At 39.8% G+C, this 15,286-nt stretch overlaps 1 protein-coding gene across 1 annotated transcript; it reads left to right on the plus strand.

The window, feature by feature from the left end:
* The first annotated feature begins 13,439 nt into the window (after nucleotides 1-13,439).
* On the plus strand, nucleotides 13,440-13,751 carry LOC118635600 (prothymosin alpha-like). The gene has a single exon (XM_036270243.1). It carries the CDS (start codon nucleotides 13,440-13,442, stop codon nucleotides 13,749-13,751), a length of 312 nt encoding a protein of 103 aa, XP_036126136.1.
* The last annotated feature ends 1,535 nt before the right edge of the window (nucleotides 13,752-15,286 follow it).

Consider the following 15,286-nt stretch of genomic DNA (forward strand, 5'->3'; position numbering starts at 1 on the left):
GTTCTTTTAGCATTTCTTCCAGTGCTGGTTTGGTGCTAATGAATTCCCTTAGCCTTTTTTTTTTTTTTTTTGGTTTGGGAAGCTCTTCATTTGACCTTCTATTGTGAATGATAACCTTGCTGGATAGAATAGTCTTGGATTCCGATCCTTGTTTTTCATGACCTTGATTACTTCATGCCATTCCCTTCTGGCCTGTAGTATTTCCATTGGGAAATCAGCTGAGAGCCTTATGGGGGTTCCTTTGTAGGTGACCTGTTGCTTATCTCTTGCTGCCTTTAGGATTGTCTCTTTGTCTTTAATTTTTGGCTTTTTTTTTTGTCATTTTAATTTTATGTGTCTTGGTGTGGGTCTGTTTGGGTTCTTTTTACTTGGGGCTCTGTGTGCTTCTTGAACTTCAATGCCTTCTTTCTTCACCAAATTAGGGAAGTTTTGTGTCACTATTTCTTCATATATATTCTTTAACCCTTACTCATTTTTTTCTTCTTCGGGGACTCCTGTGATGCGAATATTATTATGTTTCTAGTTGTCCCACAGTTCTCTTAAGCTCTATTCCTGTTTTTTAATTGTTTTTTTTTTTTTGCTTTTGCTTTTCTGATTGTTTGTTTTTTTTTTCTACCCTGTCTTCTAATTCACTGATCTGGTCCTCAGCTTCCTCTACTCTGCTGGTTAGTCCTTCCAATGTGTTCTTTATTTCTGCTGTCATTCTTCATTTCCACTTGGTTGGTTTTCAGTGTTTCTATATCTTTACTCACGGTGTTGATGTCTTTACTCATGCTGTTGAGCTTCCTCAAGATCATGGCTCTGAATTCTAGCTCTGTTAACTTGCTTAACTGCATTTCATTTATCTCATCTTCGGTAGAGGTCTCTTGTTCTTCCATTTGGAATTTGTTTTTTTGTTTCATCATTTTTGTTATCTCAGTGGAGTTTCGAGCCTGCCAATTTTTTTCTGTGGGTGTTGTTGTTCTGCTGTTTGTGGCTCCCTCTACTGGGTTTGGATGAGCGTGGGAGGACCCACGTTAAACACCACTGTCAGGTCTTACTTTCCTGGGTAGAGTTACAAGCCCAGGGACAGTTCAATTATCCTTTAGCTTTTTGCTTGGAGGCTATTAGTTGTGGTTACTTGAAGAGCCTTGGGTTCTCAGTTGAATGAAAAACTCCCTCAGGTGTTCTGCATGAGATTTCCCAAGGGTGGGGCAGATGCTGGTTGTTAATGAGTCTCAATTTGCATTTCAATGGCCCACTTGAGTGGGCTTGACTCTCCGAGGGAGGGGCCACCGCCTCTCCCCAGAGCCCTGGGAAGGAATAAGATAGCCACAGTCCTGTGTGGCTGCAACTCAGCAAAAGCTCTGAGTGCCCTCCAAATCCCGAGTGTCCCCACACAGTTCCAGTCCTGTCTGCCCTTTCTCTGCCGGAGCCCAAGGTGAGTGGGTGTGGATATTTTGGTGGTCTGTCCTGGGCCTCTGTCCTGTGGAGCAGACTTGGATTTTAATCCCGAGGTTCTGCTCATAGCTAAAACCACTGCTGTCTGTGGGCTCCCAGCCCCCTTCTCACACCTCCGCAATCCTTCTAGTATCAATTCAGTGTTCCTGGTTATATGGTCCTCGCAAGCTGCTTTTCTGTTGCTTTTTCCTGATGATTTGTCTTTATTTTAGTTGTAATTCCCGTTTGGTCCTTGGAGATGATCTGTGTAGCTTCCATTCACTCCACCACCATTTTGGAATCTCTTAGCATTGTTCACTTTTTTAAAAAAAATATCTTTTTGTATTGATTTTAGAGAGAGAGGAACAGAGAGGGAGAGAGATAGAGACATCAGTGAGACAGAACATTGATCGGTTGCCTCATGCATATCCTCCACTGGTGATTTTGCTGCCTATGTCTTCTAGGATTTTTATGGTTTCATGACTTAAATTTAAGTCTTTTTTTTCTATTTTGAGGTTATTCTTGTGTATGGTGTAAGTTGGTTGTCCGGTTTCATTTTTTTTTTTTTTTTGGAAGGAACCTGTCAAATTTTCCTGGCACCATTTATTGAAGAGACAATCTTTTCTCCATTGTATGCTCTTGCCACCTTTGTCAAATATTAATTGAGCATAATGGTTAAAAACCTCTTTCTTGTCCTTTCATCTAATCTGTCTCCTCACCACTGTGACACTAGCTCATCTACTTTCTCTTTTCTATCCCTCTGTTGTTCATGCTCAGTGTTCTACCTAGAAGCTAGTACTCCCTGCATCAGATCCTCCATGATACATTTGGACCTCTGGGGTGGGTGATCTCTTTTTATTTCTCTAAGAATCATCTCATTACTCAGATTCTACACACCACAGGAGAAACTTGGTGCTTAACTCTCAAGTAAGGTTCCCTACCTTTTAGTAATGGGGGAAGTGGGAAAGGCTGAAATATTCATATATTAATATAGCCTTATGTAAATTTATATTATGAAAATATGGAATAATGTGGTATAAGTATATTTAACAAAGTTTCATTTCTGGAACAAAATTTGAAATAATGTGAACTTCTCCAAATGAGGGGAAAAAAATCAATCATCACATATGTTTAAAGCTGGTGGACTGAGTGACTTGAAAATTCTATTTATGCTATTGCTTTGGTAGTGGGTAAACAGAACTATATAATACTATTCCTTGGCAGTCCTATAAGAAAATTATTCTTAAGTTATGGAAGTTTGAATTATAAAAGGTGTTCCAGAAAATACCCTAGCATAAACTGACCTTGCTTTTGTGGCTGAGGTGAGGGGAAGGGAATTGGGGAAAGCTAGGAAAGGAGGGTCAAATTTTGATTACTCCTGAGGAAGGAGAGAACCAGACATTAGGTGAGCTGCTTCAGAATCCAAGTGACCATGGGCATCACTGTGAAAGAACAAAAGCCAGTGTCCCCACTTTTCCATGTCACACTGGATCACTGTGGCATTTCAAAAATGGAAACTGTGCTACTATGAGGAGGCAATGGTCAAGGGTGTTCCAAGATGTTCATCAGCCATGTCAGCCTTTAGGCTCACCCAAGTGGCTGCATTAGAAAGAACATCAATGGAGAGAACTGGATAAGAAGAGAGAAAGCTATGAAGATGCCAGGTAGTGATGGATTAACATGCTGGTCCATGGGCACAAAAAAAGCATCCTTGAAAGATGTTTAGTGATATTTTGGGGTGGGAGGATTTTTTGGAAGGTCTGTGTGAGAAGGAAGAGGTAAATAAAAGAAGTCTGAAATGCTAATGGTAATCAATTTGAATTTATGGACAGGCTACTTTGACCTTGGGATCCTTATACCTATACATGCCAGTATGGTGGCTTTGTTCCTTATTCTCTTTGTGGGCTTGGGCTATTTGCTTAACTCCCTGATTCCTCGTTTGTAGAATGGGGACAATAATAGCATTTACTTTATGAAGTTTTTTGGTGAAGATTTAACAAGCTGCTTCATTCAGGCAAGGAACTTGGCCTAAATTGTAAGTGCTCAATAAATGTGAGTTATCTTTGTGTTATTACATCCACAGTGTTTGAAGCATACACTTTCAATTTCATAGAACCATTGGAACTGCTAACATGGTTTGATGACCAAACTACCTTGATAACACTGGAAACTTTTGGGTCTTGGATCCCTCTCAATTTAATAACTGATGTAGGAGGAAGACAGAATTAATGATTTCTTCTTACTCTCAGACCCTCTGTAAAGGGGACTGCCATTGCAGCCACCGTTTTCTAATGTCCTGCCACATCTTCTGGGAAAACAGTAACTTTTTACTCAGGAGAGGTGGTATTTTCTTCAGGCAAAATCAAGCTATTCTGAGAGAGGGGAAATTACACATATTTTCTTATTTACAGAACTTTTGGGGAAGTTACTACTGTTTGCTTTCTTCTTTATTAAATGGCAGAAAAATTCTGTAAAAGCAATCAATGGAAGTATTTAATACTAATTATATTAAAGCCAAATTTTCTGTCTCTATTATAGTCAAAATGACAAGTCAAATCCTTGACAGCATGACTAGGGGTTTTCATGGCAACCATATAGAAATAAGGGAGGAGAACAAATTCTGGGCCATAGGTACTTTTCTCCTACTCATTGGGGACCCTAAAGAATCTGTTTCTTGAAGGCACCTTGCCATGGTTCTCAGTGCACCCAAATCTAGAGCTCCAAATTCCCTCTTTCTATCCAAGGTGGGGTCAATAGAGGTTGGGGGTGACTGCTCATAGCAAAAAGACCCCAGTAAATAATAATACCATAGGTTGGATTATATTTTTCAGTCCATAAAATGTTTTTGTTTACATTATTTTATTTAATCATGTAATCACTTAAGGTAAGTTATCTCCATTCTAAAGGTGAGGAAGCAGGTTCAGAAAGTGAAATGGTTTGGTAGAGCCAAGTGGCAGAGCCAGGGCCTATACCATCCAACTCCAAGACCAGTGTCCATTCCTTTGGGCCATGGTATGGATCAGAACCTTCTTCCCAGGGTCTTCCCTGTCTACTATGGCAGGTTAGATGATTGGAGAGAGTGAGGCTTTACCTGTGTCCTCATTGGAGGCTGAGATGGAGAACAGAACACAACTTTATGTATTTTCATGAATGACTCAGTTGCCAGGATGGAGGACCAATACTCTAGGAAAAAAACCACATTGTATTTCTTCCATGATTCCTGATTCTTTTCTTGCTGAAGTGTGAGTCACCTCATCAATTGCAGTAATGAAAGACACTCTCTTATTGCATATAACACAATCCTTCCACAGCCTGTTTTCAATTGCACTGATTGTTTCCCATTATGAATTTATTATTTTCTGAACTATTTCCTTAAGAAGCTTCTACAATTTCATTCCCAAGTATTATATTTTTGTAATAAGTGGCTTTCCAGTGGCACAATTGATTGAATGGGGCTGTGTCATTCCGACCTCTCACATAAAACATCCTTTAATGTTTGTTTGGGGTGAAAGAACTGGTTGCTGATTGGAGTTAGAGGGACTACATGAGTATCCTAGATCTTTAATTATGACAAAATCACATTAATTATTTCCCAAGTGTAGAATTTTCGTCCTCCTTTATGTGCTACTTCAAGCCTGTCACCAAGCATTCTTCCCTCTGGAAACTTTCCTGACTCTCCTGCTCCCTTTTATTCCCATAAAAATCCCATAATAATCAATGGTCATTGTAGACCCACAGTGCATCTTATGCCTCCCTTCTGGTTTCTTAGTTTCTTGTCTTTATTCCAATGCATCCTACACATAGCAGCATGGATAATTTCTTCAGCTTTCATTTGTATTAGGCCACTCCCATTCTAAAAAGGTCATAATAACTCTCAATCACCTCTTGAATAAAATTAACCCTCCTTATTATACATTCTAAAGTCCTCAGTCTGTAAGCTCCTCCACTTAATGGCCCCCTTGCCCTCCTCCCTCCACTTGGACATCCTAGTCCAGCTACATAAACCCACCTACACTCACTACCAACAATGCACATTTATACCCACCTATTAACCCATAAACCTCTGAGTATCCCACCTCTTTTGTTCAGAATGCCTCCCCTCTTCATTTTGCCAAAAAAAAAAAATTGCTTTAACTTTGTTTAACTCTTTTTTTTTTTTTTTTTTTTATCCTCACCCGAGGACACTTTTCCATTTTTTGTACAGATAGAATGGGAGGGAGAGAGAGGAAGGGAGAGAGAGTGAGAAACATCGATGTGAAGGGACACATCGAGTGGCTGCCACCCGCACGACCAACCAGGGCCGGGGACAAACTGCAACCGAAGTACGTGCCCTTAGGGGGAACCGAACCCGGGTCTCTCCCGACCGCAGGCCGACGCTCCAACCACTGAGCCAAACTGGCCAGGGCAACTTTGTTTAACTCTTAATCAAATTTATTTTACCAGGGAACACTTTTGCTCACAAGATAGGTATTAAAACTATGCTGGATAGCTTCTGTTTACCCTTTGCTCTTCCAGGTCCACACTCAACCCTCCTCCGCTCTGCTAGATATTCATGAGGGAGTCCAACCTGTATGAACAACATAAACAGGTCTCCCTAATACTGTCATGATTAGTTTTATGTGTCAACTTGGCTGGGCTGTATTACCTATTTATTTAATAACAAAAGAATCTAGATGGTGCTATGAAGATATTTTTTTAGATGTGGCTAACATCTACAGCCAGCATAGTTTAAGCAGATTACCCTCCATAACGTGGGTGAGCCTCATCCAATCAGTTGAGGCCTTGAGAACAAAAACAGATTTCCCAAAGAAGAAATTGTGGCTCAAGTTTGTAATATCACTCCCCAACTACATGAACCAGTTCCTTAAAATTAATCTCTCTCTCTCCAAGTATTGGTTCTGTTTTTCTGGAGAACTCTGCTGATATACTCTTTAACTTCTGTGTTGGTTTGGCCAGTGAGGCCTACCTGTAGGTGATTAGAAGGAAAATGAGGTTAAGGTATTTATTCTTTTGATCACATTGCTGAGTTGCTTATAGCTGACTATGTCTGTGAACAGAATTCCTATCTGGAGCCTTCTCCCTGTAACTCTTTCTTGATTCTGGGTTTAGGAAACCATCCCACCCTTTTTCCCCTTAAGGCCTAAGGATGGTCACAACTCTCTGCCATTACTAGAACTGGGGTCCTGTACTACCTCTTGTGGTTTCTATACATTCTGTCTTCCTCTTTGTGAATAGCCCAATATTAAACTTTCCTCAAATTGCCCAATTCAAATGTACCATTTATTTCCTGACATGACCTTAACTGCTATAATATCTCAATAAATTTGTGTTCCAAGGAATATGCTTTGGGAAACTATGCCTCAACTGTAAACTTTCTCTTATTATGGTGGCAAAATTGGAGGGTTCACTGTTTTCCAAAACAGCCTGGGAGAAGCAAGGACAGACTTCATAGAAAAAGAGATTCATTAGGAGTTGAACTATAGATAGGTTTAGTTCAACTGGAGAGAAGGTAGGCGTGGCAACAGAGAGTAAAGACTAATATTTGTGGACTTGACAATTATAAAATGCTTCTTGCCCTGGCCGGTTTGGCTCAGCAGTTAGAGCATCAGCCTGCAGTCCAGAGAGACCTGGGTTCGGTTCCCACAAAGGGCATGTACCTTGGTTGCAGTTTGTCCCCGGCCCTGGTTGGGTCGTTCCTGTGGCAACCACTCGATGTGTCCCTTTCACGTCGATGTTTCTCTCTCTCTCTCTCTCTCTCTCTCTCTCTCTCTCTCTCTCTCGCGTGCGCGCGCGTTCCCTCTCTCTCCCTTCAACTCTATCTGAACAACAACAACAACAACAAAAACGGAAAAATATCCTCAGGTGAGGATAAAAAAAATAAAATGTTTCTGCACATTTTATCTCATTTGATCCTCTCAACAATTCTGTGAGGTGGGCAATTATCTTGTGTCACAGATAATCAAAGAGATGAGCAAATAAGCAGAGATGTTCAGGGACTTCAGATAAATTTGTCTAATTAAAGTGGAGAGTTCTTGATGAAAATTAGGAAAGAATAAGGTTTCTGTAGGTCAGGCCGGGCCAAACTATTTGTGATCCTAATGGTGGAGGTGAGGAGTTTGATTTGATGCAAGAGGCTGCAGAGAGCTTTCGAAGGATTGTTTTTAAATATTTTAATTGACTACATGAATAATACATGTTCAAGATAGAATATTAAGGGAAGTAAAGTATAAAGAAAAAATAAACATCATTTATAATTTTATCACCAAGTGATATCTTGTTTTTTTCCTCTTAAAACTTGAGATGGATCAACATTCATAATATTGTGCACTGTTTTATTCATCTGACTCAGAGTTTTTCAACTGTGGCAGTATTGACATTTGGGCAGGATAATGCTTTGTTGTTCGGGTAGAGGTTTGCCTGTGTACTGTAGGATGTTCAGCAGCATCCCTGGTCTCTACCCACTAAATGTCAGTAGCACCCCTCGCCCCACTTATGACAACCAAAATGTCTCCAGACATTGCCAAATGTCATTTGGTGGGAAGAATTATCCCCAGTTGAGAATCTCTGATATAACTTTATATTGTGAACATTTTCTCCCATATCATTAATAATCATTGAAACATCCATGTGATAGATGTACCATACTTTCTTCACTCATGGCTTTCTCTGTTGGCTGTTTATTCTATTTTATACATATATTGCCATCATGAACAGCACAATAATAATGAGATCTCTGATTATCTCCTTAGGACCAATTCCTAAAAGTGCATTTCTGAGTCAGAGGGCTTGGGCATTTCAGGGCTTCTGGTAAATTTTTCTGAAAAAAGTGCCTTCCAGGATGGTTGTACAAATATACACATCTACTAGCCAGTGATGCATGACTGTTCCCATCTTACCAATCCTCATAAACACTGAGAATTATCCTTAGAAACACTCCTGCTACATTTACAGGTTTAAAAAAAAAAGATATCCTGATATTATAATTTGTACTTTTTGATCCTTAGTTAAGTTTTCTTATGTGTGGCTTAGAAATTTACTTCCTTTTATTTAACCTATAAATTATTTTTATTTTATTTAAAACATTTGTTTATTTCCTCTTTCCTAACTTGTACATTGTTGAATGTTTTAATCATTAAGAAGGCAGTGTTTAGAAAAACATCAGCTGATTTTAATTTCTTTTTCTCAAGGGTGTTGTTTTCCCAAGTTTCAGCTCAGATTCAGTTTCCCAACTATGTCACAAAGTCATTCAACTTTGTGAAGAAAGTCTAACTTTTTCCTTAAAGGAAGCATGGAGAGAAAGAAAGAAAGAAGAAAACTTGTGAATAGAATTTCAATCTTCTAGTTTACAACCCAAAGTCATACTTTATGTAGCTGAGTCTGCCCGTATTTTCTCATTACTGTGACAAAATAGATTGTCATTCATTGTTGTGCTCTCCTGGGTATAGAAAACTAGATCTGGAATCCAGACCCAGCCCTCCCCCCAACTACTACTGTGATCTTGGGAAAATTGCTCCATCTTCCTGAACCCAACTTCCCTTATTTGTCAAATAATGTGGTGAGCAAAGATGATCTCTCAAGGACGTTAGAATTCTATAAGTTTGTGTTTATTGGCCCTGGACGGTTTGTCTCCGTGGTTAGAGTGTCAGCCCTCAGACTGAAGAGTCTTGGACTTGATTCCTGGTCAAGGATACATACTTGGGTTGCAGGTTCGATCCCCAGCCCTGCTCTAGGTCCTGTGGTAGGCAACCAATTGATATGTCTCTCTGACATTGATGTTTCTCTCTTTCTCCCTCTATCACTTCTACTCTATCTAAAAATCAATGGAAAAATATCCTCAGGTGAGAATTAACAACAACAAAATATAAATATTAAAAAATAGATGAAAAATTTTGTGTTCATTGGACAGGAAGAAAAGAAATAACAGCAACAACTTGGAGTTTTGTTTTGGATTGGGAAAGAGGAGTGATGCAATTCTAAAATAATATAATAGAAAATGGCAAAATAGAGCACTTGTATTTAAGTGTTTTTTTAATTCTCACCCAAGGATATTTTTTTCCATTTATCTTCAGATAGAGTGGGAAGGAAGGAGGGAGGGAGAGAGAGAGGGAGGGAGGGAGGGAGGGAGGGAGAGAGAGAGAGAGAGAGAGAGAGAGATTGATGTAAGAGAGACACAACAACTGGTTGCCTCCTGCATGACCTGACCAGGGCCAGGGACCAAACCGCAACTGAGGTAGGTGCCCTTGACCGCAATCGAACCTGTGACTCAGTAGTCTGTGGGTCGACACTAACTGCAGAGCCAAATGGGCCAGAGCTGTATTTCAATTGTTAATTAACTTTGCTTCTGTTACCTTTTACCCTTCTTGATCCTTTTGTTAACCAACAGTAGGAAATTTCTGAAAGTGCTGAATTTTACAAGGGCAGAGATAGAACGTGAATATTTAATAGGGCTGTTGTCGAAACAGAAAAAGTCACAAAATTGACTTTGCCAGTGATATAATATATATCATTGTTATTGTTACCGGACTGAAGGGGGTCTGTTTGCTTGTGCGCATCAAGGCCCAATAAGACAGGAACAGGAGTTTGCAGCCAAGAAAGTAAGGATTTATTAAGGAGATGGAACCATGCCTGGAGTCACAAGTAGCTCATACTCAAAGATCTGGCTCCCCAATGGCTTCCAGGGGATAGATTATATAGGAAAAAAATCATTAATCATGGTGACTAATAGAGTTAGGATCGTTATCTTTAGTGTTTGGTCAGTGCTAAGGCAGGGGATAGCTGATCATTGCATGTGGTCCTGATGTCAGCCATAGCATCACTTCACCTGGTTTTGCTGCTTTTCTGGGCCTGGAGCTGAAACAACTGAGGCCTAGATATTATCTCTAGTTTGACCAAAATTCTGTTTCTGTGGTCAATAGAATTGAGGCTTGTTTCTAAGACTATTGGATACTGACCCAAACCTCATTGTCCTGAGGGCTTAATGATTTAGCAAGGGAGACGGATGTGGGTGAGTCAGGGCACTAGGTGAGACCAGTTTCAGTTAGAGGAATAAAGTAAAAATAAAAGGGCAGATGAAAGAAAATAAGGTTCTTGTGTGGTTCTACTATATATAGACATTACAATTAATATATATGTAATACATATAAAATATAACACATATATTATCTTATATCTAAACATCCATCCATCCATCCATCCATCATCCATCCATACATCCATATATCTGCTTATTGAGTATCTTCCTCACTGGAATGGAAGTTCCATGAGGGGAGAGACTTTGTGTTTATCTTGTCCATCATGGAATCCTCAGCACCTAAGACAGTGTCCAGCACATGGTATCTGCTCAGTAGGTAACTGAAGAACAGATGCATAAATGAATACATATGCTATGATTTTGTTGGTCAGTTATACCTCAATAAAGCTGGAAAAAATAAATGTAATGCAGCATATACAAATATAACACATGAATACAACTTAGAGTCACAAGCACTTCCTGCTTGCAGTTTTATGTCCATGAAACTTGAACCCTAATCATTTTTCTCAAAATGTGCCCTCCATAAAGAGCCCCAGCATATGTAGCTATTTTTAATTTAACTAAAAGAATGAGATCAATCATATTTGTGAGTGGTTGACTGAAAGGGTGAATGGAGAAATGAAACAAGTGAAGGAACAAATGAGCTCACACACTGGTAAAATAAACTTGGCTAAAAAAAATAATTTTAAAGAGTTTGAGTGATCCCATTGTAAGGTATAAAAATGTCAAATCACTATTTTGTACACCCGAAAATCATATAACCAATATAATATTGTATATGAACTATACTTAAATAAAAACATTTTAAAAAGAAGATTTTGGATTATATCATTTTCCTCTGCCATCTTTTAAATGTTTTTTAAAAAATGCTTTTATGAAGACAATTTTGGAAATAAGCACTAACAATATGATTATCATTTGTTAGGACAAAAATTAATGAAAACAAGTGTTATCAATTTCTTTATCACTTAGGATATAGATGAATACATGTTTACACATACATTAACAAGAAGTATGATGAAACTACAGATGTAAATACATAAATATAATTGTAGATATAGATATAGATACAGGAGAGGGAGCCCAGTTGAGGACTGCATAACAATGAGAACCATTGAGCCCCATTTGCTGACTCACTTGTTAAATAAGAATGGAAATTCTGTTAAAGATGGTGAAGGAATAGCTATGATTGCAGTGATTGCAAGGCATTTGCAAAATACAAGAGATTTTGTGAAATCATCGTTGCAGCAGCAAGCAGTTTCAAATTTATGTTAGAGAACTCCATTTTGCTATGAAGTTGTAGACAAGCAATTCTAAGAGCACCAGATTTAAACACTGTTATTATGTATAAAATTTGTTCCAGAAGTTCAGTAAGGCTGAGGCATTTGATGTATAGGATCCTAAGTTTGCTGATTGTTTTCAAATGCGCAGTCAAGGTGTATGGGCAGTCAAATAAATACTCAAAAGTAGTAAGATAAATAATTAATTAGAATTACACACTGTCTTTGGAGAAAAACTTCTTCAGTCCCTAAACAAGTTATGTTACTACTTTTTTCCCCCTCCAATTTTTATTAATTTATTTTTGTTACAGATGTTTCCCCCCCCCCGGACCCCCTCCTCCCCAACCTCTCCTCCCACCCCCCCAGCATTGTTGTCTATGTCCATTGGTTATGCATACATGCATATAAATTCTTTGGTTCATCTCCTCCATCCCCCCCACCCCCCCTACTCTGAGGTTTGTCAGTCTGAACCATACTTCTTTCTAGGTCTCTGGGTCTATTTCGTTCATCAGCCCACCTTGTTCATTACTACTCTTAAAATAAATTACCATTTGCCCTGGTAATTGAAGGCAATTTGTAGCATTTAACAAGCACTCACAATGTGCATTTGGCATTGAGCTTGTGCTTTAAGATTTGTTCCTCAAAAAGCTTTCATTCAGCCTGTTTTGAGGTTCTAATGACTACAGTATGTCTAATTAATTGAAGCAGAGATTAGTGAGCCATTCAGCACACTTGTTTTCTTTCCATCTAGACACACAGCTAGACTACATTTCCCAGGTTGCCTTGTAGTTAGGTACAGAGAGGTGTGACTGAGGGCTGACCAGTGGAATATAGGTGGAAGCTATGTGGGTCACTTTCAGGCTTGATGCCTTACAACTTCCCATGTGATCCTCCACTCTAAGATGGCAAAGTCTTTGTCAGTCTGAATCCCTGGGAGACTCTGTGGAGCAGAGACCCAACCCACATCTCCATCCTCTAGCTGACTGGACTTGATTTGGTGAGCTTTGATCATTTAAACCATTGAGGTTTCAGGGTAACTAGCATTACCCTAACTAATGTGTAGGATAGAGACTGGAAACATTCTAGAACAGAAACAACAGAAACACATAAGTGATCATTACAATTGTAAAAATAGAAACAACAAAAGTATGAAAGCATGCTTGACTTCTCCCATCGCAGTGATCTGGGCCAGTCTATTTTCAAAGTATTATGCAGCAGCTGTCCACTTGCTGGGAAATGGTTGAAGTGGGGCCTTAATAAGGACACACAAAAATAATAACCAATCTGATTCTCAAAAATTTCAGTTAAAAAACCATTAATTAATGAAGAAGGATATTTCCCTATTTATAATTCAATCACAAAGAGGTTTTATTGCTTTTTTACTTACTGTAGTAACTTATTAAGGGTGGGGGGTGGGGGTGGGGAAGAGGAAAGAGAAAGAAAGGAGAGGTGTAAGGGAATGACTATTGGCTTTCTCTAACTGGCTTTTCTGGTTCAGGACTTGCTCCAAATAAAGTTGAGTAGGCCCACTGCTGTTCTGAAAAACAATCTTTGTGTTGTTCCTGTGGCCTCCTCTCCGCTCGCCGCTGCTGCCTCGGCCTCGCACCTCCTCTGCCACAAGGATTCTGGCAGCTTCTTCGCCAGAGTCTTCCGAACTCTCGCTCTTTTTTAAAAAAAATCCACTGCATCGGATCACCTGCGTGCCGGCCATGTCAGACGTGGCCATGGACACCAGCTCCGAGATCACCACCAAGGACTTAAAGGAGAAGAAGGAAGTTGTGGAGGAGGCAGAGAATGGAAGAGACGCACCTGCTAGTGGGAACACTAATGAGGAAAATGGGGAGCAGGAGGCTGACAATGAGGTAGATGAAGAAGAGGAAGAAGGAGGAGAGGAGGAGGAGGAAGAGGAGGAAGGTGATGGTGAGGAAGAGGATGGAGATGAAGATGAGGAGGCTGTGGCAGCTACGGGCAAACGGGCAGCTGAAGATGATGAGGATGACAATGTTGACACCAAGAAGTAGAAGACCGATGAGGATGACTAGACAGCAAAAAAAGGAAACGTTGAACTTAAAAAACAGAGCATTGACCTGTGGTCCAGAGAGACCCGGGTTCGGTTCCCGCTAAGGGCATGTACCTCGGTTGCAGTTTGTCCCCGGCCCTGGTTGGTCGTGCGGGTGGCAGCCACTCGATGTGTCCCTTCACGTCGATGTTTCTCTCTCTCTCTCTCTTCCTCTCTCTCCCTCCCACTCTATCTGAACAACAAAAAACAAACAAACAAACAAAAAAACTAAGGCCGCGTGACCTATTCACCCTCCACTTCCCGTCTCAATCTAAACGTGGTCACCTTCTAGTAGAGAGTCCTGCCCGCCCGCCTGCCCACTGCAGGCAGTGCCACCCTCAGATGACATGCACTCACCACCACTCAACCAAAACAACAACATGAATTTGCAGCAGGGGAGGGAAAAAGAACCAAAACTTCCAAGGCCCTGCTTTTTTCTTAAAAGTACTTTAAAAAGGAAAATTTGTATTTTTTATTTACAGTTTATATTTTTGTACATATTGTTAAGGGTCAGCCATTTTTAATTATCTCGGGATGACCAAACCAGCCTTTGGCACGTTCTCTGTCCTACTTCTGACTTTACTTATGGTGTGACCATGTCCATTATAATCTCAAAAGAGAAAAAAAAACTTGTAAAAAAAGCAAAAACAACAATGAAAAACCAATCTCATTCCGAGCATTCCAGTAACTTTTTGTGTATGTACTTAGCTGTGCTATAAGTAGGTGGTTTGTATGAGATGGTTAAAAGGGCCAAAGATAAAAGGGTTTCTTTTTTTTTTTTTCCTTTTTTTTGTCTATGAAGTTGCTGTTTATTTCTTATTTTTTGGCCTGTTTGATGTATGTGTGAAACAATGTTGTCCGACAATAAACAGGAATTTTATTTTGCTGAGTTGTTCTACCAAAAAAATAAATAAATAAAGTGGAGTAGGTCATGTTGGGTGTGAGCACTCCAGAAAGAAGCACTGTGCTAACCTAGGGCAAATACCCTTAGTAACCATTAAAAGAAGAACCCCTGGGTACTACAGAGTGAGAAATTCTTCCATGAGCATCGTAAAAATGCAGCATAGGGGGAAGGAATCAGAAATATAATTAACAGAATGATATAGCATCAAAACCTGCACCCTGAAGCTATCAGGCAAAGAAGAAGAGAAAAAAGATGATGTTCTGTCTTGAGTAAAAATTGAGCATCTCTTCTGCCCTCTTATGACAGCATCAAAGCTTCTCTCTCTCTTTTCTGCTAATCCTCACCCGAGGATATTTTTCCATTCATTTTTAGAGAGAGAGGAAGGGAGGGAGGGGGACACAGAGAGAGAAACATCCATATGAGAGAGATATATCGATTTCTTGTGTCCTGCATGGCCCCAACCAGGGCTGGGATTGAACCTGCAACCCAGGTATGTGCCCTTGAATCAAACCCGTGACCTTTTGGTCTGCTGGCTGTTGCTCTAAATGCTGAGCCAAACCAGCCAGGGCAAAGCATCTCTTATTTTAATACAA

The sequence above is a fragment of the Molossus molossus genome, unplaced genomic scaffold (assembly GCF_014108415.1).
Source record: "Molossus molossus isolate mMolMol1 unplaced genomic scaffold, mMolMol1.p scaffold_m16_p_2, whole genome shotgun sequence".
Taxonomy (NCBI): domain Eukaryota; kingdom Metazoa; phylum Chordata; class Mammalia; order Chiroptera; family Molossidae; genus Molossus; species Molossus molossus.